The sequence below is a fragment of the Drosophila yakuba genome, chromosome 2R (genome assembly GCF_016746365.2).
Source record: "Drosophila yakuba strain Tai18E2 chromosome 2R, Prin_Dyak_Tai18E2_2.1, whole genome shotgun sequence".
NCBI lineage: Eukaryota > Metazoa > Arthropoda > Insecta > Diptera > Drosophilidae > Drosophila > Drosophila yakuba.
Window position 1 is genome coordinate 18,240,408 of NC_052528.2, and position 24,540 is coordinate 18,264,947.

At 40.3% G+C, this 24,540-nt stretch overlaps 1 protein-coding gene, 1 long non-coding RNA gene and 3 other non-coding genes across 11 annotated transcripts; 1 reads left to right on the forward strand and 4 right to left on the reverse strand.

The window, feature by feature from the left end:
* Nucleotides 1-2,472: 2,472 nt before the first annotated feature.
* LOC6531214 (protein FAM13A) lies at nt 2,473-18,542 on the forward strand. Of its 2 annotated transcripts, XM_015195684.3 has the most exons (4): nt 2,473-2,642; nt 4,064-6,140; nt 13,870-15,564; nt 16,712-18,542. In XM_015195684.3, exons 3-4 carry the CDS (start codon nt 13,876-13,878, stop codon nt 17,423-17,425), a joined length of 2,403 nt encoding a protein of 800 aa, XP_015051170.1. In that variant the 5' UTR covers nt 2,473-2,642; nt 4,064-6,140; nt 13,870-13,875; the 3' UTR covers nt 17,426-18,542. The 2 variants fall into 2 exon arrangements, with proteins under 2 accessions (XP_015051170.1, XP_002092042.2); XM_002092006.3 differs by lacking the exons at nt 2,473-2,642; nt 4,064-6,140 and adding an exon at nt 13,263-13,281.
* On the reverse strand, nt 18,528-24,484 carry LOC26536359. Of its 6 annotated transcripts, XR_005560468.1 has the most exons (18): nt 24,373-24,484; nt 24,080-24,179; nt 23,620-23,663; nt 23,364-23,432; nt 23,114-23,165; nt 22,839-22,917; nt 22,593-22,644; nt 22,348-22,410; nt 22,114-22,165; nt 21,879-21,931; nt 20,093-20,165; nt 19,952-20,014; nt 19,731-19,780; nt 19,509-19,558; nt 19,279-19,330; nt 19,026-19,094; nt 18,813-18,853; nt 18,528-18,633 (listed from the first exon to the last, which is right to left on the reverse strand). It is a non-coding gene; the product is annotated as an uncharacterized LOC26536359 (long non-coding RNA). The 6 variants fall into 6 exon arrangements; XR_005560469.1 differs by lacking the exon at nt 20,093-20,165 and having other exon boundaries at nt 24,085-24,179; XR_001454255.2 differs by lacking the exon at nt 20,093-20,165 and having other exon boundaries at nt 24,373-24,483.
* Nucleotides 18,917-18,997, reverse strand: LOC6531216. Its single transcript, XR_005560904.1, has one exon. It is a non-coding gene; the product is annotated as a small nucleolar RNA R38 (small nucleolar RNA).
* On the reverse strand, nt 21,761-21,843 carry LOC6531221. Its single transcript, XR_005560905.1, has one exon. It is a non-coding gene; the product is annotated as a small nucleolar RNA R38 (small nucleolar RNA).
* LOC6531222 lies at nt 21,999-22,082 on the reverse strand. The gene has a single exon (XR_005560903.1). It is a non-coding gene; the product is annotated as a small nucleolar RNA R38 (small nucleolar RNA).
* Nucleotides 24,485-24,540: the final 56 nt, after the last annotated feature.

A 24,540-nucleotide genomic window follows, 5' to 3' on the forward strand; every position in this document is an offset into this window, starting at 1 on the left:
TCTAGCCGAACGTCACTTGGGCTATTCGACAGCATTGAAAAAAGCGGGGCCAATGCACTATTTTGGTGCCAAGGATAAAACTTTCGCATGCAATATTCGATTATAATTCAGCGAGGCAAATCCGATGGAAAGGGCAAGGAAACGGAGTGGCAAAGAGTCTCAGCAAGAGAGGATGGGTCCAAAGAGAGAAAGTGTCCAAACTGACCTACACTTCGGCATATCCCCATGTGCACATACCCCAAACTAAACTGCGCATTAAGCATCTCGTGCATTATCTCACCAGCGGCAGTGGCAGCAGCAGCAGCAGCAGCAGGTGCCACACCCCCAAAAGACCCCCTTCAACTTGACTTTTGGCTACTACGCAGTTGATTCCACATCGGCATCACATCACCCATCCCACAACGCACATCCTAGTACCCATAACCCATCCCCATGTCCTATCCCAAGTATTATTAGAGAGAGCTGTCTGCGTTGCGAGTTAATCGATAGAGAGGATTCTGCGCAGTCCTCCAGTCCACGGATGCCATTCACAAAAAGGGGCGGCCAGTGGGCGGGGCAGGAGGTGGATGAGTGGGCGACCCAAGTGGGTGGCATCCCTGCCCACTCATCATGGCTGTTGTGTCTGCGGGTAATTGTTGCTCGGACCTCTGATGGCCAAAAAATGAGACTAGACAGCGGGCCAAATTAAGAGGAATGAGTTGGGAAATGGGGTAGAATGCCAGCTCCGTCCGGAAAAAGTGGCTCACTGGCTTTGTGGGTCAGCTATTTTCGGTTGTCACGCATATTTTAATAAAATATATATAAGCCCGGAAGTGAATTCAAATTCATATGCAACAGTCGCCCCTGCATAAATTGTAGCATGAATTGTTGTAGCAAATGACCTTGAAAGTTTCGCACCCCTAAATGTTGCAACAAAAGTGGTGAAATGCAAACTCCACGACCTTGTGGATGATTTATTTCACAAGCGTATATAAAGATAAACACATGTATTTCCCTGGAACTTTTAAATCATATATTATCCTTGAATTGTTGTCTAAAGGACTCTTTCCTTTGGTTTACCATTCTCAAATTGTTTTGCACATTTGCAATTAATTATACCTCTGGAATAAATAACAACTCTATATCCACTAAGCAAAATAATCATCTTTATTTTCAACATCAAATCAAGAAGAAAAGCAAAACATAAGGAGCCGCCAGATTTATTAAAGAAAATTTAGTTAATAACAAATATTGTACAGTTTCCCTAAAGATTGCACTTTCAATTGGGTGAGAATTTGTTATTTCATCACATCATCCATTTCAAAAATTGTGTAATGTAGTTGGCGAGAAAATAGAAAAGGGGGTTGGAAAACTGCAGGGGCGGTGGATAATAGAGAAACAAACCATATTTTGGCTCGAAAATGCTAAATGCACGTATTTCGATTTCGCTAAAAATGTTCTGCCATTGGCAAAAATCCAAAATTTATACAGATTTAAAAGAGGGATTATTGTGTGCATATAGAGGTGCATATATGTACATATGTACCTATACGTGTATATGTTTTAGCTCAAGCACTTGGCCTGGTCAAGAAATGGTTAAGTGAAAGTTTCTTGGCAAGGACTACGACTCGGGAACCACAAAGTGCGCAATAAGAATTGTCCTACAAGACCATAAAAATTCCAAATCCCTTTTATGCTCGTGCCCAAGCATCAATTCCGGATTTCACTATCCGCCGCTTGCCTGCAACATTGTCAAATGGCACGTATACGGATACTTACACTGGGAAAAATTAGACAACTTAAATATTGTATAGATCATATATGTAAGTGCAGGTGGTGTTTTTGCAGATTCCCGTGTCACAGCAGAATAAGGGGAGTGTTTTGAATTATTTCTTAAAATATCAGTGGGAAAGCAACCACCAAAAAAATCCTCCTATTGGACCATTATCTATACTTTTATCTCACTGTATGATGCAATAAAAGAGCAGCAGCACTAAAGGATGTGGGCGAACGGTTCTAAGTGTGCGTTCAAGGACGTGCATGCATTATGGGCGAGCATTCCGCAGCGAATCGAGGCATTAAGCCGTGAAATGTGACCGGGGGCCAAAGGCAAAGGCCCTACCATCTGAAAAGCCGAGGGAAGTGTTAACGCTGCGTATGTGCGATATTTAATTATCGCGCGGAGGCGTGACCAAGGGGGCGTAGGTGTGCCGTTGCAGCCACGTCCTTGCCTACTTTTCGGAGAGGTGGGTAGGATAGAGAGAGAGCAAGACCGTTGGAGAGAGCAGCTTCACAAACGAAGGGAGCCGAACGCAGACGAAGTCACACGAAGCCTGTCGCTTTCATTCAGTAGAAAACGAACTCTCACCACTCCCCCTGCCCTTGCCCTTACCCAACCCCCCATTCCCATATCCACCGTATGATTTGGCGCTCTCTCCCCTCTTTTTGGACTACGCTGCTTTAAGCACGTGCGCCCGTTAGTTTTCCGCTCATTCGATGTTGGTTTCTCGTCCGGTGTGGTTCACAATTTTCTTTCTGTCGCACTGTTCGCACTTCCTCTATCCGTGTATGTGTTCGTGTGCGTGCGAGTAAGTGTGGGAAAGTCAGCAGCAACAACAAATACCCAAGAGAGCAAGAGAGCAGAAAAATCCGCCGAAAATTAGGTAAATAGCGGGCACAAATGTTGCAACTGGTTAAAGGGGTAAGGCGCTTTAAAGCTGCACTCGAAAAAAAGTAGTGAAGTTGCACTCTGCTTAATTTTAATTCAAATTACATGTATGAATCATATTTGTTTTAAAGCTGTTCTTTATAAATATAAAGATGAAAATTCATGGGATAATAGGTGCACTTAGAAAAATTATAGTCTGTCTGGTTTAATAAAATTTTACATAATATGAATTTAGAAGGATATAAATTTATTTTGTTGTTTTGATAGATTTATCGTTGCTTTACTCGTTATTTCCCAGTGTAGATCTTTACAACATCCGAGTAGGGATTATTGCACCTCGGTCGATTGCATCAAGGACTTGTGTCAGAGAAAAAAAATGGGATAGTTGGTGGAAAAAGAGGGGTGCGGGGTTTTTGGCACTGCAGGATACCTTTACGACGTTTATGGTTTTATTTGCAGAGACACACACACAAGCGGAACATGTTTTCCTTTCAATGTTTACATTTTTTCGGTTTCTGTTTTGATTTTATTTATTTTCCTTTCCCGAAATAAAGCAGAACATAAAAAATGTTTTTTTTCGAATTTTGTCTGCGACGTCAAAGACATTTTAATGTGCGAATATATAGTCATATAAATATATATAGCTTTTAAAGCAAATGGAGAAAATTTCGCATGTTCATTTTGTTATATTTAAAGGCACGCAAAATATCCATCTGGATTTAAGTGCCAGACATCATCAATCAATTAGTCATTTGATGGCCATATTTACAGGCTTGGCATTATAAACATGATGGCATCGATATATGTAGGATAATCCATAGAACAGGTTGATTAAGTGCGTTCTTTCCTGAAGGTTGCGGGATTTGGTTGCTTGTGATATTAGCAGATTAATATTTTTAAAAATCTTTTAAAAATTGTTGTAACGTAAACATGTCAGCCATTTAGTGCAACTTCCCTGCATTCCCTTCCTCTTCCTTTTAAATTTACTGAATTTTCTCAGACTTTCCAGGAACACAATCTGTTCTATTTTAATTGTTTTCGTTTCGTGTGCATAATCAAGTTTTGTTTATGATTCGCAGCCACATCAATTTAAATGCAAATCTGCCGACTGCCCAATGCAGAAACTATTTACTTCCTCTAAAACCCCCGCCCGCCCCTTTTGCCACACCTCCTCCGTGTTGGGAATTTCTCGAAAGTTCCCGAGGGCTCATTGGGGGAATAAGAACTTGACACCCGTACATTATTGAGCACCACCCCTTTTTCCGCTTTTCCAGCTGTAAATTGCATCCAATTGGTTTTGATTGCTCAATCTGGTGCCGCACTTGTTGGTTTATTTTTGCATGCATAGATTGCACAATCGGGTTTTGAGGAATCAAAGGTTTTCACGCGAGTCCTAATTGACTTTTCTATTTTCAGCTATGGATAAACAGAATGCAAAAATGTATGCAATTGCCGTCATAAGTTCGCTCATTGAGATTCGCAATTGAAATTCACTTCGACAAAATGAAAATGAACCCAATGAGCATTTAGTCAAGTGAGAGCGAGCGAGAGAGATGCGCCGCTAAGTTAACCGTTTCATTTGCAACGTCATCGTCATCTGAAGAGTACCGCCGAGGGAAAAGGAAAGAGAGCGCGCGAGCGCATTACGCCCTTGTTTACACGCCCATTTCATAACTCCCCCCAAAGGAAACATCATCCAAGGACCTCCTAAGGACGCATATCAGACCGCTATTTGGATAATTAATGCAAAGGAATCCGAATTAAGAAAGCCAGCCATAAAAGAGTCTGCGCAAAGAGAGAGCGCACAGAGAAAAGAGAAGCAGAGAGCAAAGATAAAAAGAGCGAGCGCCGCTTCGTTGGGCTCCAAAATCACATCGTGCAGCTCCCATTTGGTAAAATTGCGTCTCGCGACACAACGTGCGTCCAAGTCAGCGGAAAGTTTTTTCGATTCGCGGCCCGGTCATTGAATTTGTATATGCGTTTGTGCGTTAAAAAACTCCAGTTTCTGTAGATATGTGTCATTGAGACAAATCGGCAGCCATAAGCTAACCCATAAACCCAATTTATCTAGTGCGACCAGTGCTAAATATCGATTTTTTTCGGCTAATGCGCGTCGATGACCTCGCACACGGCAACAACAGCAACAATTGAGAGCTAAAAGCTGCAAGTACACGCAGAGAAACAAATACGAAATAAAAGCACTCCAAAGCTGTGTCTAAGTTTTTAAAGTAAGCCAAACCCAAACGTTTTACATAATTGCCCCAGTGCCAAAAGCGGCAGCCACAACAAAAACAACGAAGAAGAAAACAACGGCGTTGCAAGGGGGAAAACTCTCGATTGAAATAAGAAGAAGAGGAGGCAGAACAAGAAGGCGGAGAAGAGCCCCCGAAAAGAGCGGCAGCCGAAAACCGCAAAGACACATGCTCAGATACCGTCTCGTGTCCACTCACTTCCTCAAGCAGCCGTAGTGTGCGAGTGAGCGAGATAGCCATACCCGTAGAGGGGGGGGACCGAGAACGAGCACGAGAGCGCGAGCGAGAGAGTGTGGGTGTAACTGCGAATGCACTTGCAACTGCAATATTGAGAGAGAGTGACAGCGAGAGCGAGCGATCGCAGGATACGATTGTGCTATAAAAGTGCGACAGGTGTTCTCTGCCTGCTCATTCACCGTTAGACGTCGTCGGTAACTCATTTAGTTCCAGAGAGATCCTCTTTACATCCCAGAAAGAGGCAGGAGCAAGGAGCGAACTAAAGAAAAGGGGAGGAAACTCAATCTTGCCAGTGAGAAAGAGAGGGAGAGTGAGAGAGAGAGAGAAGGAATTCGCATCCGATCCGGCACTAAAATCCAGTCACAACGTATTCGCTAGGAGTGCTACGCCATTTGGGTCTGAGCTATAGTCTAGATAGCGAAAATGTGCAGAGATCGCGATATGAGTTTGTCGTAGATCAGCGCAACCGTCGTTACAAGGTCAAGAAAAAAATTAAGCTCAAGAGCGAGTAGAAAGGTGAGCGGGCAAGAGCCCAAGGGGCCCCAAAAACCAAAAGAAACAGCACGATTGCGTTAGCGATTGCGTGAGATTGCGAAATCCTGGACCACCAGCAGCCAGCAGCCACAATAACCAGATCTAGCTACCATACCAAAGTTAACAATAATAGCAAAAGGCCACAACAGCAAACGTAATAGTTAAATTATCTCTAAGGACTCCGTCATCCCTTCCAATTCCATTTTGAGTGCGCGTGTGAATCAACGGCAATGTGACTATCCTGCCACTCGGCATCCCAACGGTTCTATCCGGTTCGAAAACGTATCTTCAGCTTCGGGCCAAGTGATTTCGCGCACCCTTCGGTCTTCAGTTCGATTTGGCACCCTCCGTTTCCTTTTTCCACCACCAGTCGAACGGAAAACGACGTGCAACTGGCGAACGTACGGGGAAAAACCAGCAAGATTGAAGACTTTGGGAGAAATCTTTGGAAGTCCGTTAAGGCTTGCATTGTAAGTACTTCATTAATCTCTAAGTAAACGTAAGCATATGAGTTTAAGTGGATTTATAATAGGGCTTAAAAAATGTGAAGTTTTTCTTGGTTATTTGGCTTTATCGCAATAGATTTAAGTATTTATCTTTTAATGTGAGCTTTCAAATGCATCCTTTGAACCACTTAGCAGAAAACACAATTGAGCAGGAAACACTTATTATATACACTTATGTTAATAATTAATAAACATTTTAGTGTTTAATAAAGTATCCTCTTGCTCTTTTCTGATTTAATATATTATCAACAGTGCGCGGCACTGGAGGGTACATAATTACCAACGAACATTACCAAGTGTTACGCTCCCTCCCTTCAAGTTATACGATATTTGTAAACAAACGAGCGGAGAATTGTTTCTAAAAGTATCGAATATGGTAAATAAGGCCATTATATTTCCAATGGGACGTCTTAATTTCCCTTATTTTCACACCTGTCCGCCACAATTGCCGTTTATTGCCGGACATGTATTTACATAAACGATTGCCAACTAATTGCTAGGTGTATCATTTAGGTAAATAATACGGTGTTTATTTTTGCCACCGCTGGGGCTTATAAAGAAATTAACACATTTGGCCAGGGCAATGGAAAAAGTTAGCGAACGTAATAGGATCCATTGCATATTTTCAGACGCCTGCCGCAAAGTTGAACAAACGCTGGCGATTTCTGGGGAAAAGCCTCCTTGATAAACATATTGGTATCCATTTTATTGCCATGTATCTATCCATAGTTTCATTTTTTGTCTCTGACACACGAAAATGTTATCTTGTTAGTGGCGCTACCGATTTTTCCATTACATTCCCATTTAATCGATCCACTTTGTGTTCTGCTTTCTGTTTCTGCGTGCGCTTTGTTTATTGTATTTTTTTTACATATAGTTCAGATACTGAATTTGAGTCATGCCACAAACAGTGGGCACTACAATTGAGCGGAAAGTTTGCCCTGCCGAAAAAGGTGTCCCCCACTCCTTTTGCTTTATTTGCTATCAAGCGGTTTTGTCGTTTTGTTAATATAATATTGCCCGTTTTAGCGCTTTTCCTTTTGGCCCCTCGGTTTCGTTGCCTTCAAACCTAGGGATTCGTGACGTGCAACGAAAATTGGTTTACCGTGTATGTTGACCCAAAAAATTACCATCTTTATTGACAGTCTACGTTTCAATTTGTTTTTCATATACGACTATAGTCGAACATAGGCCAATTAAGTTGTAGTCTGCGGTAGAAGTATGCACCACATTTGGGAAGCCACTGTGTCCCGACGACAAAATTTAATTAACGCGCAAACTAAACAGATTAGCAAACAGTTTTTTTTTTTTTTTGCGTTTTTAGCCAAATTGTGCGGTTTTCGTCTATTTTTAGGCATTGTTCGAAAAGTTCAATGTGTAAGCAATCAATCGTGCGGTTATTTTTGGCATTGTTTAAATTTCTATTTGGCATTCGGCCTGGTCCACTGATCGGCATATGTGTATAAAATTATCGTCTGGGATCTCTGTTTGCCCAGACAAAAACGACACTCTCATCATGGAAGTCGGAGGAGGGGGCTATAGCTGGGAATTATACGTATGACAGGAGAACAAAGGATGGATTTATTATAAGGGACCACAGGGGACTGTTTTCATTAAAATATTCCCTTTATTCTCATGTGAGAGTGTAACAACAGCACATTTACTGTCTATTCAAATTACATTTTTAGCGTAAAGGCAAGAAATTATGCACCTTTTTGCAAAACGCTTTGGTAAACAAGTTTAAAAATAGACAGCTAAAAACAAATGCTTTATATATGGGCATGCAAAGTTACTTAATTTAGTAACTAAACTGGACTCATGTAGTTTTTTGAGTACACTGCCAAGCTAAAAACCCTTTTGTGTCCCAAACTGTTTGCTTAAAGAGTCAAACATGTGAGAATCACTTAACGTTGAAGTCGTAAACTCAACAAAGCTGCAGTACTTTTGTCTCCACTGCCAGCCACATGATCATGTCGTACCCCATTCTTCAGATCATTCATTAAAAACCACGAGTCACCGCAAGGCGATTGAATAAGACAATCGGCATCCACAGCGGCATCCATTAGATGCATCCGCCAGGGTCGTGTGCCTCATGCATCGATTGCGGATTGCGGGTCTCGTGACCAACTGTGCTGGGTGGTCGTTCGGTCATGTGGCTGGAGTGTCTGGTCTAGTGATGCGAGGTTCTATTGGACGCGAGACACCATTGGAAAAGTAGCAAATGGTATGCAAAAATTCATTTGTTTAAACAATAAGATATGCGTGCGTCGCGTCCCATCAGAAATTAAATGTTAAAATTAAAATGAAATCAGTGCGAATAAATTAAATGGGAAAAACCTGTTCAAGTTGAACGTAGCTCGTAAATTATGGCAACCAGCTTTGCATTCCCCTTTCTTCGTTTCGTCTGCTGGGTATATTTTATTTATATACGAGTTGGCAAAGTTCACGAAACTGGAAAAAGAAATTTCTGATTGCTGTCGATGTTTTTTTTTTTTATGAACTGCAGATGCCTTCATCAATTGAAATTGATTGATTCTAACGAAAGCGGGTAAAAATAAAGACTCGCATAAAGAGAGCAGAAAGCGGAATTTGTAAATTAATTGATGGAACCAAACGGAAAACGCAAACAACAACAAGCACCGAGAGTGATCAAGTGACTGCCAATAAAGTTATTACGTCACGCGGGGAAAATGAAGGATATGAACTTTGACCCCATGGACACTTTTTCGCCATTAGCTAGGTTTATTTCGGAAGTGGTTTCAATCATTTTCCCCTAGCATATTCCCAGTTCACTTTTCCTGCTAATTTTGTGTCAATCTTAGCTGTTTGTTGTTTCAGCCGCGCTTCATTAAATTTTTGCGAGCTTCGCATTTGCATTTCGGTTTCGGGCCCGGTATTATTCCATTGGCAATGCCCCATAACTTGTTGGGGAGTCTCAAGTTTTCCCCACTTCGTTCCTTCTTGAACTACGTTCTCGTTTGAAGTTGCGCAATCTTTGGATTTGCAGCCGAAAAACTCGAAAAAACACGTGACTGACATTAACCGATTTTGGGGAGGGAAGTCGAAATAGTGACTTGTTTAGTCGATATAGCCGTGATTGATGCCATTTGCTGTGGAAAGTTACGTTTTGTTGGAGTCGCAAAAATAGAACTAGGCAAAAATAGAAACGCGTTTCCTTAGTTTCAGATCGATGGGCCACATATTATGATCATGTCTCGCCACTTGAGATGGCTGCTTGAAATTCCAGTGGCAGTACATAAATTAAATTCGCTATCAGTTTGTGTGAATCGGCTTCCCCTTATCTAATCGGTGTGATTAATTGTCGTTCAATTATATACTCACATTTGTATCCATTGAGGGCGAGTACGTGCTGTCAACTATGTGCAACGGATATCTTTTTCAAGACTCGCCAGCTTGGCATTCCATTTCCCACTTTCAATGGGACTTTTCCGGCCCTGTCTTTGGTTGGTGGAATTTTCTGAGCTGTGATTGCAGTGGGTGCACAGATAGTGACTCATTTGTAAGTACCCAATAAAATGTATAACATCTGCGATTGCCTAATTGTAATTACTCAAACTTGAAGCAAGCTGTTTAAAATAACAACTCCCAAGGCAAAACATTCCCAAGACTATACTCTCATAGTGAAAAGTAAGTAATCAATGATTAAATTTGGATAGTATTAAAATCCAAATTTCATTGCTTTATACCATTAAATTGATGGACAAGCTATAAAAACTGACGAGGACTAGCGTTTTGTTTACGATTCGGTTGCCGAATTGCCGAACCACTCGCACGGATGAAATGTCAACACCGCATACCATACCACATACTTATTATCGTGAGAGCCCCCTGACCATATCAAAAACACAATTACGCTAACACTGTTTACCCACTCGATGCCAAAGTGGAGACCTAAAACCTCTCAATGGATGTCTAGAGGAGAGCAATGTGTGTGTGGTTTCCGACCTGCAGTCACCGGTTTAATTCCGGTTTCAGCCGGCGCTGGGCAGTCTGAGGCTGTTGTTATTTTTGAAGATATTAGCCTGGTTACCAGGTAAATCCGACTTATCAGCCGGTGAAAATGGCTTTTCAATATTTGTACTCGAGTAATCGGCCACTCGCGACGGCCAGAGATATTCGCACGGGCTTGTTAAAATTCCCAAATCTCACATCTCACGGTTCGCATTTCGCTTAGCCTCAAATTGCGCATACGCCGCGTGGGCCAATTTTAGCAACGCAGTGTGAGGCGACTCTGACGTTTCACCGCTGGAGCCGCGAGGCTGCGGTGCTCATGGTTGCCACCACCAGGCGTGGCAGAGCCAGGAAACAAAGCCCCCATAAATCCACATGCTATTGTACCCATGACTTTGTTTTCGTGCCGTTTTGGGCGGTAAACATATTGATTTCGGCGCGTGGCTCTTTAAAGAAGTAGGCTGCGCGACCTTCGGGGAGGCGGCATTGGGCGGGGGATTAGGTTAATTTATGGGCTTCCTGGCGGAACTCTTTGAAAACAATTGAGAAGCGTCTAAATCTTACTTTGAATGAAATTACCTTTGAGTTTTCTTCTCTTTGGCTAATCAATTCAAAGGTACATCATGTAATTAGGTTATGTGAAGGAAGCAAGATATTATATTAAGAGTATATATTATTGAAAAACTAATTGGCTTAAATTTTAAATAGTTTATCAGAACTTATATTTGGCTCATTTGGACTATCAGACTATCAGGTTTATAGAATTATTATGGCCGAGCTGATTTGGTTCCCAAACCACTTAGACTCCAATCGTCTGCTGTCCATAAATAGTTCATGACGAAGGACTCTTATCGAGAATGTCTGGTTAAGAGGTGGGAATCTGGCCCATATCACCTGCTTATGCGCTATCTATATCTAAATACATGCCAATTCATTTGTGGGCTCGTGTCAGCTGTTACTTGTGACTGTTTGGGTGAGTGGATTGAATGTGGATTCGATTGGATTGGATGGTTATCCATTTCGACCTTTTGACGGAGCTTTTGAGTCATGCACTTGTGCGGTCGCTACTCTGTAAACAATTACTAAACCGTTTTATTGCATAAACAATTCCATAGAAGAACATCATAATGACAGAGATATGACTTCCAGTTCCGATGAGTAAATGGTACAATTTCATTCAACCCATTGTCCAGCTAGAAGTAGTCGTATTTATGACCCCATAAAGAACATTCATGTGTTATATTCTATGATTTCGAATCATTTTGTATTATGCTTTGAAACGAATGCCATTGTGCTTTAATCCCAGAATCAACAAACCAGACACCTGTGCGATTGAAGTCCAATTCATTATCCATTAAAAGGTGTCAGGCGACAGGCTTTCACCTGTCCCTATCTATTCGCCTCCGAAAATCCCCAAAACTAATTCCCCTTTCCGCCGCAGGTTTTTAAGTAGTCTAATTAATTTGATAAAGACCGAAGACCCTTCTTTAATGGACATGCCAATTGGAAATGCTTTGCACGCGCCACTCTTTTATTTACAGATTTGCTAATTGTGGTTTCCATTTGTTATTATTTCATTAAGCTATGTATGTAACCAACTAATCCGTAAATAGTAACTTCTTTTTAATGTGCCAGCCAAGTGGTGGCTGTAAAGTTTATTACCCATACGCCGTGTTAACATGTTTCATGATTCGAAATCTGTGGGTGGATGATTAATATAAATGTTTGCTGCGTTACAAGGCGAATCTCATAGATTCGAGATGTTCTGTCTCTCGTTTTGCGACTGAACTCGATCACGTTCGCCATTGACGTCACCGTAGGGCGCGTGGATCTTAATTGGTGCGTCTCGTTTGGGATCGGGCGGTTGACCGAAGATGCTCCGATATTTGGTTAACCTAGAGGATAGTGACTCAGAGAATTCCAGCTCGCACGCCGCGCAACTGTTTTAATTTATATATATTTGTACTCGCTCGTACACACGTCGTGACATTGCACTTGAAATTTGCTTTTCGCGTTTCGCATTCGCATTTCGATCGCATTTGTGCCCCTGCACATATTTCTGTGATTATTTCCCGCTACAGCTACCTGTCTTTGGCCTCGGATCCACCAAATCTGTGCGTTTGTTCGATCGATCGATCGATTTTGGACATTTATATACTCGATGGAAGCGCGCTTCTCGTGTTGTCGAGGGCGTAAACAAGTGCATAAATTAATTCACCCCATCAATGCGACCATATAGTCTAGAGCTGCTGCTAATTAGCGGGCCAGATTTATTTTTAACCCTCCGGCGAACCTTTCGCACCCCGCCTATGTACCACTGGTACCCCCCTGATAAGGAAGGTAATGGTGGACCCGATAAAAGTGTCTCCTGTTGGTCTTGTTAGCATTCGCGAGTGTTGTTTACCAAAGCTTTCGCACCTTTCGGCGGCCCTCTCACTGCTGCTGTTTCCCCGATCGATCGGTTTTGGATCGGTTGGGATCGTATCGTATCGTATGGGATCGTGTGGTATAGGATCGGGGAACTATATCACTGCGCGGGCGCACTCTCTCGCTATATCTTGGCTCTTGGCTCTTGGCCGCTCTCGCGGGATTTTCGCATATAATTCGCGAGGTCGGAGCGGTATGGGCTTAATAGTGATTCGGTGCGCCCAAAGAAAGCAACGTTGAGAACGTTACCTCCTCCAATATTTTTGCTCGGCTGTGTCTGAGCCAAAAAGCAAACGATTCTTAAAGAAAACACTCTTTAGAGAACTGGAAACAGCATTATAATTATCGCGGAAAATCGCGAGTCTTGTAATAACTGAACAACATGTGAATTATTGATAAACTGCAGACCTCAGAAACGGCTGAAACACTTGAATACATTAAAAAAGGCAGACAGAAAATACAAAGAAAAAAACGTGAAAAGTAAATTTCAATTAGTGTTTATTGAAATTTATTAAGCGAGATTTAAGGCGTTGACATTTTTATTATAACTTTTATTTGCTCAACAAAAGTCTATTCAAATCAAACGCTTGTGATCAAAGCTCAACGTGAACTGTATTAAATCAATTGTGATAATTAATCTAGTTAGACTGATTAAAGTAGAGATTAGCCAAGCAAGATGACACCCAGGATTATAACATATATTCTGGTAAATTTTACATATTATTAAGTTATTTCTTTATCATATTAACATTTCCGATGAAATTACGCGCTTATCAATTTTCTATCCAAATTTCATCACTTTATTATATAAATCAAATCGAAAAAGTTGATTGATAAAAATGAAATAAAGGCATAACCGGTAATTAGTACATTTCCATAAACTCATATACTCTTAAAAATCAGTTTTGAAATTTATAAAATTTTTTTATTATATCTTGATTTTAAAAAACACGAATTTTGGAAGCCACTAAAATAAATATTTTATTAAATCGTCGTGTTATATAAACTGGATATATAAACTGGATATTTTATTATAGTTTAATGAACGCCCTCATTAAACAATTATTTTGACGATGGTTCATGACGAGGCAGAAAGAAATGTGTTGACTAGAATATTACTCATACGACACGGTGTGCCGGCCACTTATTAAGCCACTTAATTGTGCCAGGGAAACGACATTTCGCGGGCTGTTTAATTATTTATAATTTAAGCTTAAGCTCGTCACGGAACTCTGATGAATTTTCTGATTGTCTCATGAATTTTCTTCTTTTTGCTCTCCCTTTTTTTCAATAGTGCGGCATGCGCCATCCCACAACTGGGCTGAACGAAGACGACCTGAGTCGTCTCACTGGTTCATCATCGTCGACGGCTTCGTGCGGCAGTGCAGCATCCTCATCATCGTCATCATCCTCGTCGTCCTCGAATCCCGCTGACCGGCATGAGGTGGTCTGCAGTCCGGAGAAGCCAACGCCGACGGGCACGGACAATAGCCACCTGAACAGCGGCTTCAACTCCACCTACTTGCCGGAGATCATTCATCCGGCTCTGGAATGGCAGAAGTCATCGCGCAAGCGCAAGGAGCGCCTGGACAGCAACTCGGCCTTTGGCCAGGATCGAAAGCTGCAGCGCAGCAACAGCGAGGAGCTGCTCACAGAACCGACGGCCATCGTTTCTTCCACGGCCCAGGTGGCGGCCAATCTTCTGGAGGCGCAGTGTGAGGTTATTCGCCGAGTTTCTTCCGAGGATTTCAAACGCACGGCCAGTTACGCCAACTATCGGCAGGAGTTCGAACGGGAGCAGGAGGAATGCTCCGAGCTGGGCGAGAACAATGCCTCGTTGGCGAACCTGCCGACAGGCGAAGCAGCCAAGGAGCGTCCACGTCTGGAGACAAGTCCCGCTCGTCAGCCACCCAAGGAGGCTAGCGATGACTCCGAGTGCGAGCACGAAAGGCGACGCAGCAGTGAGCGTTTCTGCAAATCCCGCCAGCCGCCGGTGCGCAAGTCTGGGGTGGCCAAGAAGGGCGGCGGAGGCAGTGGCTCCAAGTATTTGCCATCATCCAGACGGGATGAGCAAAGCGCCTACAAGTACGACTTGTCGGCTTTGAAGTACGAACGCAGAGGTTTCATCAGCAGCAGGAAACAGCAGCAGAATCAAACGCAATTAATGCAGTCCGCTGCCGATCACAACGACAACAACTTGATAGACTTCCATCAGCAGCAAAAGGAGCTGCAGTCGAAGAGGAGCGCCAGTATTTCCCCCACACCCACCACCAGCTCCTCGGCGGGCAGCGATGACAGCACGCCCACCTCCAATGCCCCCGCGCCCATTAAAGCCAAACCTCAGAGGCAGCAGCAGAGCCTGGATCTCACCTCCGCGCAGGAGTCCCTGCCCTGGGAGCGTGGCGATGAACCGGCACCCATTCTAAGCCGGAGGTACGCCCACTCCCGACCACATATCGGTGGGAATCTGGATGCAGCCGCTAAGCTGGCCAAGGTCATGCCATATCCACAGCAGCTGCCCAAGCAGGCAGCCACCGTGCAGCTGCACTCGGACATCACCGACATGGACTGCTGCCTGGAGCCCATGGATGCAGTGCGAGCGTTCAGTTCGCTGGAGAATATGCGCACCCGCGATGTTATGCAACAAGTGTTGCCCGCCATGATGGGGGCATTTCAAACGCCCGAGGATCGAGTGAAGGCCATCAACAGGCGCGTGACCGTGCTGAAGAAGAAACTGGTCCAGCTGGAGGAGTCACTGGAGCAGCGCCTGGGCTACCGGCCATCTCAGGCGGAGCGGCTGAACGACAAGTACATGAAGAACGCCCTGGCGGAGTTGAGCAAGCTGCGCAAGGAACGGCACGAGCTCAAGACTGATCCCATCGCAGCTCTGGGTCTGAAGGTGGGCAGCGGCGGTGGCGCCGGCATCGGTGGCCAGGAGGTTGCCAAGAAGCTGGAGCGCATGAAGGCCACCCTCGCTGAAATCGAACAGGTAATAGAAATCTCCTTTAGCGGCCATCCGTCGCTCTGCAAAATCACGAGACACGAAATATTTTATGACAATTAGCAAGTGGAGCTGACGTCAGAAACATTTCCACATATATATACAATGTATATACAATAGGCAGATATCATATATTATACGCAGATTGCCTCGACAGCCGTCTGCGGTGACATGTTTAGCAATTTGGCAATAACTTTGATCTTGCCCCATTCTCGAAAGGCACTTGGTACACATTTTTCGAAAACAAAATGTTGTTTTGACTAGAATATGAAGATACATTTCGCGGTTCAGCGAATGTCAAAGAGCTTTTAAGGGGAATAGGATAGGGAGTGTAAACAGTTTAACCAATTCCTCGCTAAAAGGGTTTTGCAATAACATTTTGAGTTTCTTTGAGAGGAAATATCATTTCAAGATACTTATTTAACGGGCATTTGCCTTTGGCATTTATATAAGCAAAATATTCAATTATTTTCTTGGCGTTCCTATGGTTTCACTGGGACTGACCAGAATCGCGCATTCCAAATTAGGTTGTTTCTTTCACATTATAATGAGTATCTATTTATACACATATACCCTATGAGTGCAGACAAGCCTCCACATTCTCAATATTGACAAATTAATGATACATTTGTCATAGAGCGCGGCAGACAAACATTTCGCCCAAAGAAGTCCGCGCGAAATTGAATTTCTGCCAAGAAAACAAAGTGATTGGCTTTGGTGTTGGGAAATGTGAAATGGGAAAATGCCGAAAGAGCATACATCCAAGTGCTTGGCCATATGTACTATATATTGTTATACTGTAATGTCAGCAGTGCATATGTATAATTTGTTTACAATACGGATATATTCCGCACTTGTTTCTATTTTCATTTGGCGCTCTGGCATCTTCTATTCAATTTTAAGTGTCTGCCATTGTGGCTTGCTCATCGCCAGTCTGTCATAAACAAATCAAAAGCGGTTAATACCTTGGGCCACTGATTAATTGTCTTGTTTACCAATGTGGGTGGTCTTTATCAGTTAACAACCGGCTTCTGCTCCACCGATTGCTAGCTTTTTATCGTTTTGTATCCAATCAGCAGTTGTCATATAACACAAATGAGAAGTTCATTTACTAATGTCTATCTTTAAATTGCAGAATCTGAACGAGAAACGTGTGAATGGCCATCGCTCCGAGCAGCTGGAGGATCTCAATGCCGACCAACTGGTGCAGGAGAAGAGCGCCGTGCAGCATGGACTGCTGTACTTTGAGAGCCTCTATGGTCATCCCATCACCAAGGAGGAGCGCGATGCCGCCCGCCCGCTCTACGATCGCTACCGGCAGCTGAAGCGTCTGGTGTCGCGCACCGTGATGTTTGGAGCGGGCACCGGGATACCCGAGTTGCCCACAATCCTCGAGCACGAGGCTATGGTGTTTGAGGCCACTTCCACTCCGCTGCAGTATTCATCGAACAACAGCACAGAGACCACCAACTCGCCCAGCGACTCCAATGCCCCCAATACTCTTACCCAGAATGCTTCCTCCGACGAGTCGACGACGACCACCACAACGTTGACGGGTCCGGCAACGGGGAACTCGGCCACAAGCCAGGAGAACCAGGCCGCCAGCGAGAACATCGCCGCACTGAGTGTGGACCAACTGTGGGAGCAGCTGGATCGTGCCCGCGATGAGAAATCCCTGCTGAAGTCCACCATTCGGGAGTACGAGTCGCTGTTTGAGGAGCAGAATGGACGGAAGATGCTCAAGCAGGATCGTCGTTCACTGGAGACGGAAACCTACGCCCAGTACAAGGAGAAGAAGGCCAAGGTACGGCTACTGCAGGCCCTGATCAAGAAGCATATTGGGCATTAAGCTACAGATATCCAACTTCCATTCATCAACGCATGCAAAACTATTTATTTCATACCCAACCAAACAAATACAGATCTAGATCTATACAAATTACATGTAGTTTTTAGACTTATATTTACCATATATTCTATAATGATACATTTTATGAATATTGTTGATTCCTTATTGTTTTTTGAAAACATCTATTGAGTAATTGTAATAAAAAGAACAAAAAATTAAATTTTACGAGACAAAAAGAAGTGATTGAGAAAGTAAACGCAAGACATTCGATTCAGCCCCATCTCCATTTTATTCGGACTCCTGCACGGAATTGATATCTAAGTGTAACTAAAAAATCTGCAATATATTTTCGAACTCCCCCTTTGTGTTCTGTGTAAATCGTCATTGATGTTAAAAAATGACTGCCTGATTTGTCCCACTTCTAAAACGGGGAGCACATTATTTGATTAGCTATAGTTTTAAACGATCTATAAGAGGGACACGTTGAAACCGCAAATCAAATAATAGCTAAACTTTATAAATGTTGTCTAGTAGAATTGAACATTTTATATCGATATGCAAACACTAGCAACCTATTAACCAAAATACCAGGCATTTTAGTTGTGCTTTCCATTAAATGTTTCAGTGTGCAAATGGCACGCGTCCACACGCGAAAAATCCAAAAACATCCAAGCATTTGAGAGCGTTGAAAGCGGAAATTAAGTTAAGACGAATCAAGTAGATTTTTGTGCAACAAGCAATTGGGTTTTTTGAACGTGTATGCTCGCGCCCCCTAACCAACGCATACAGTATATGAATATACATATATATATATATTATATTTACAATGATGAGGAATGTAAGGCCCTGGCCAAGCAAACAACACATATGTAACGTGAATTTGAACCACGTATACTTATATTTACATGTTTACATATACGAACATCCAAAGCAAAAAATATATATACACGTATAGGACTCAACATTTACAAATTCAATATTCTTATATGCAGCCCGCTGATTTGGGCCAATGTGGAAAACAGAGCGTTACAATTATCTCCCAGCTAACTGAAGCGATTGAATGTCTATACATAATTTGTAATGCAAAATAAAATATATCACGTTATATTAAACAGTATCTCTTGAGTTTTTATTTCTTCAAATGACTACAACAGTTTGGTTTTCAGAGTTCAGAGTGAGGTGTTTGATCTTCGCAATCCGCATGATACCTGCAAGAACAGATAAGATAGAAATTAGTTTCTGTATTTAAGGTTTAATAATATTGACGAAAATAAATGTGACTGATCAGTCACGTGTGTTATCGACAGAGAAATTCAGCTATATGCTTGCCTAGGTTTTCATCAAGAAAAAATGATAACCTGGCACGAAATAAAAAAAAAATACTTACCACAAAGTTCAGTTGATTCACAAAGCCTAAAGCCAGGTAGCCTAGAAGAAACGATAAAGTGGATATTAAACAAATGTCGAGTGTTTAGCTTTCACGAATGACGAGTTTATGTCAGCTGAATTAATCATCAATTATTTTTATGACAGGGATAACTGTTTAAATAATGTGTTCATCATAACATAAAAGTTTCATTTTATTATTTAATTTACATACCTTTTAAGCATTTCTACGTTAATGGATGTTTTAGCAACTCGATAAGATCGATCCAATAAATGGTGAAGTCTAAAACACGAAAATAAAGTTTAGATTAATTTTGGGTTCGGGTAATTGATTTGGCACAGTTAATAATATTGGTCTAGTTCAGTCGAAAAAGGTAGCAACACACGTGAATTCAGGTATATGCTTGTCTATTGGTTTGTCATCAGAAATTTTAGATACATTTTAGGAATCCATTTTTAATACACACCTTAATAAGGTTGACGGGTAAATATTCTGCTCCACTGGCAATCCTAAGATATCTGTAAGAATAATAGAAAAAGGTGTTAGCAAACAGATATATCAAACAACAAATATATTTATATATGAATTTAGGTATCAGGTAATTCCGAATCGACATAATTTCTCCGACTGGGGCGGTATACGAAGTCATCACAAGAAATAAAAGTAGAGTTCAATATTGATTGATATAAAACATACCTTGTACTAAAAATCAATTGATGTTTATGTACTTCAGAAAGTGTGAGTATCTGTAAGAAAAAAGAAAAAGGTTTTAGCAAACAGATTCATCAAACAACAAATTTATATAAGAATTTAGGTATCAGGTAATTCCGAATCGACATAATTTCTCCGACTGGGGCGGTATACGAAATCATCACAAAAATAAAAGTATAGTTAAAGATTTATTGAAATAAAACATACCTTGTACTAAAAATCAATTGCTATTTGTGTACTTCAGAAAGTGTGAATATCTGTAAGAAAAAAGAAAAAGGTTTTAGCAAACAGATCTATCAATCGACAAATATATTTTAGAATTTAGGTATCAGGTAATTCCGAATCGACATAATTTCTCCGACTGGGGCGGTATACGAAGTCATCATAAAAAATAAATGGTCAAAGATTGTATTGGAAAGGCAGCCTACCTTAAAACTTTTTAAGGCATCCTCCACTGGGTATAATTTGGAAATGTTCCTATCTTTGTGAATCTGAAATAAAGAAAACAGTTTTTTTTAGTCATATGATAGACATATACAGTTGCGAAAAAAATAATAGCACCACCATACCTTTTTTTGTTATTGATCAAATAAGATAAGGTTGAGGTACCGATAGAACCAAATACTGATTTTTCGCATAATGCTAGATATTTTTCCCATCCAAAAATGAAAAAAAAAATTTGAATTGTTTATACCTTAATTTTTTATAATTTTTTTTGGGCGGCAAGGTCTAAAATGAGGCGAAAAAAAAAATAGCACCACTATCGATTTTTTCAAATAATCAATAATTATCGAAGGATTGCTTTGGTAAAAAGCATGTGGTTATTAAACTTGACACATAATCTATTATTTCGAAAATGATTTTTAAAAAATTTCCTTTAAAAAATCATTAAAATGGGACGTGGAAAGCACTGCACTAAAGAAAAACGTGACTTGATCAAAAAACTCATTTCTGAAGGAAAATCTTTTAGAAATATTGGCCAAATCCTTCAATGCTCAAACAAAATTATGGGAAATGTAATCACCTACAACGAGAATCCCGAAAAACGTGGGAAAAAACAATCATTGGGCACCCATCTCTTCAAAAGGCTAGTGCCCGAGAGCAAGAAGGATCCATTTAAAGCTCCTACCGAACTGAAAAAGGATCTCAGCATATCCGCAACAGTGCAAACAGTTCACACATGTCTAAGGGAACATAGTTTAAAAGGCTGTAGTCCAAGGAAAGGTCGTTTTTTTAAATGGGAGACACATACCCAAGCGCATTAAGTTCGTCAAGGAACCTTTAAATTGGCCATGCGAAAGATGGACGAACTTTTTATTGTCAGATGAGAGCAAGGTGGTTTTTTTTGGTGGCAATGGATCTTGATCGAATGTAAGGCGCCCTAGGAACACCGAATATAAGCCAAACGACACAGTAGAAGCAATTAAACACGGCGGATCCAGTGTAATGGTATGGGCATGTTTTTCTTACTATGGAGTTGGACCAATACATTGGATAAAACCATAATGGATCAGCATGTGTATGTGGATATTTTGGAAACGGTTATGCTACCCTTTGCTGAATATGATATGCCGCTAAAATAGGTCTTCCAACAAGACAATGACCCCAAGCATACCAGCAGGAAAGCCAAGGAATGGTTCCAAAATAGATCAGTTCATGTTCTGGAGTGGCCTGCGCAGTCGCCAGACCTCAATCCCATCGAAAACCTTTGGTCGGATATTAAAAAGGCAGTTGCAGCTTTTAAGCCAACTAATAACGAAAGCCTATGGACCGTGATTAAGGAGTCCTGGAGCAATATAACCCCAAAACGGTGCCAGGACATGGTTGACTCCATGCCAAAGCGTTGCGCAGCTGTTATTGCTAATAAAGGATACACTACCAAACACTAAATTAATGGGATCGGCGTTGTTTTAATATACAATCACTTGTTATTAATGAATTTGTTACTCTTAAGTTTATATTTTATGTTTAAAGCATTTTTTATGAAGTGGTGCTATTATTTTTTTCGCCCTTTTTTGTCATTTTTCATAAAGTTCCTTAAATAAGTTAAGAATTCATAGAACAATTGTGATTTTTTTTTATTTCCTAAAAAGTGAATTGTTTAACCTTTCTAAAAAGGTATTTCAGATCCTTTTAAACCCAAAATTGTAGGTAGGAGACTTATTCAAAGTTTTACTGGGCAAGTGGTGCTATTTTTTTTTTCGCAGCTGTAGATAGAAAAGATACACGTAAAAAGCTAGTGTGTCAGATTATTGTATCATCAATTATTTTTATGACAGGGATAACTGTTTGACTTTAAAAAGATGTTCATCACAAAAGAAATTTCTTAGTAGATAGCAAAAAGTGGAAACTGACCTTTCTAATCACCTAAATTCCTTCAAAGCTTGATTGATTTAGTGCGCAGATATCTGTAAGAATAAATACATTAATTAATTTCAGTCGAATAAAAGGAGTTACTAATAAGAAGAGTTTCATATATGAATCAGCAACTTTTATCATCAATTATTTTTATGACAGGGATAACTGTTTTTCTTAAATAAGTTGTTCATCATTGCACATATGAAGTCTTTCGATTTAGTTATATGCTTACCATTTTTTCATGAAATTTTATGATGATATTTACGCATTTCTCCTTGCTTTGCCTGTAAAATAAAATAAAGCACTTTAGTTTATGTTGACTAATTTGATTTAAATTAATGATAGTGTTTTGCTAAGCTCAGTCAGGTGAAAATCAACACGATTGTTCGGTTATATGCTTGTCTATTGGTTTGACATCACAGTATAAGAACATATAATATTTCTACAATACAGATTAATTACTTACCGTCAAACTACATAGCCGGAAAACGATTTTTCGTGTGCAATACAACGAGAGAACAAGATATTTCTGAAAAGATAAAATTAGTTTTAAAAACTACTCGTAAAGGATGAAAATAATTCATGGATGATTTAAATCAGCATTTTAGTTGTGTTGGATATGGAACAGTTTTCTTCATTGAATATCAAAGCGAGCTGGGTAAATGTTTCATCATATTGTTAAAAATGTTCGTAAATCTTCTTTTAAATTACCTTATAATCCCGAATTCGTCTGCACTTCTAGTTTCCATTGGTAGCCATTGTTCTATAAATATAATAAAATACAGAATAGAAAATTAATACTGAATGTTTGGAATTGTTATATTTGAACACTTGTAAATAAACAATGGACTCAGTTTCTAAGGTGTAAGTATTCATCAAGGCTCTTCAAGAGTAGCAAATAATAATAAATCATCATTTTCACGTTTAGCTAGTTAACTTAAAAAACTTAATACACACCTGAGAAGAAATCCAGATGGTTTAGTGGATTGCATATTTCGGTCAATTGAAAACAATTTGGAGTTTTGTTACTCATTTTCTGTAAATATATTAAGAAAGCATACTGTAATAGGCGTTTAGAAAAAATCACATTTATAAGTGTATGATAAAAGTCAGCAATTTAAGTTTTGCGTTGGATATGGAACAGTTTTCTTCATAGAAAATCAAAGCGAGCTGGGTAAATGTTTCATCATACAAATATATAAATGTTATTTTAACTGTATAATTCTAATTACCTGATGTGCCCATTATTGTTACGCAGTCCAACCAAGATCTCTGAATTTAGTTCTGGAAATATAATGCAATATTTTAAACATTAATATTTAGGTAAAAACAGTTAATTATATCTCATCTAGTTTAATTAAAGTCAGCAGTTTATTTTTGCGTTGGATATGGAACAGTTCTCTTCATTGAATATCAAAGCGAGCTGGGTAAATGTTTCATCATACAAAAAGTGTATCGCGAATAATATAATAATGTTATTACCTAAACATTTCCATTTCTCAGGCATTCGTGAGCACCTTTTTCTGCTCATCTTATTTTGCTTCCGTCTATCTGCAAAAATATACAAAAAATATTTTTAGAGCATTAAAAAACAAATTCAATCTTGATGAGACTTTCGTTTTTTAAATTTTACATCAGGTTATAAGGTGTAAGTATTCATCAAAGCTCTTCAAGAGTAGCAAATAATAATAAATCATCATTTACAAGTTTTTAACTATTAAAGTGTATGAAAACCCACCTTCTCGTAAGCCATGTGCATTTTAATACACTTTCAAATGGAATCTGCAAATAGAAACACAACCATGTTAATAAATATATAAACAAATAACGCATAGCTTATCGTAAATGTAGAAAGTCAGCAGTTTAGTTTTCGTTGGATATGGAACAGTTCTCTTCATTGAATATCAAAGCGAGCTGGGTAAATGTTTCATCCTTCAGTTATAAAAGATATCAAGCAACAATAGTTTACAATATGAATATGCTTAGTCAACTAGTACAGTTCTTCCAAAAAGTCATCTTTCTACAAGGCGAATCTCTGGAATTCGAAGAAATAACCACGTGGAATTTCATGGACCCAAGGAACATATTTTTCTAATTTCCTTGGATATGATACTGTACCGCTGAATTTCAAATGGAGCATAATACTATTGCAAACTATAGTTACGAGAAAGTTCAAATAATTTCTAGTCAAAACTAACCTTACTTTTGGACACGTGTGGATAAATGTGGTAGAAAACCTTGAAAATTGTTCTTTTCCATTGCTATTTTCAGAGATTGTTCCTGCTACCGCACATCATCCTGTAAATTAAAGAACAATATTAGTATATTGTAAATTTACCACTAAATCAGTCGGCAACTTGTGGCTTTTTTCTGTCAGTAAAAATAACCGAATCAACACGTCTCTTCAGACTGGGGCGGTACGTATATAATCATCATTTAAGCCATCTCCCTTTTTAATACACCAACACACAATAATGTAACGTTAGCTTACCATCTTATTAAATTTTAGTTGAGAATCAAAGCAGAAAACTCGACCGTCCATTTTGAGTGAAAAAAAGAAGTGAAAGAATGCACGTGGCAATGTGACCATATTACGATTCTGAAAAATTACTTAATTTATCTAACCGGTAATCGGTAGTTCTCGAGGGTAGTTCCAAAA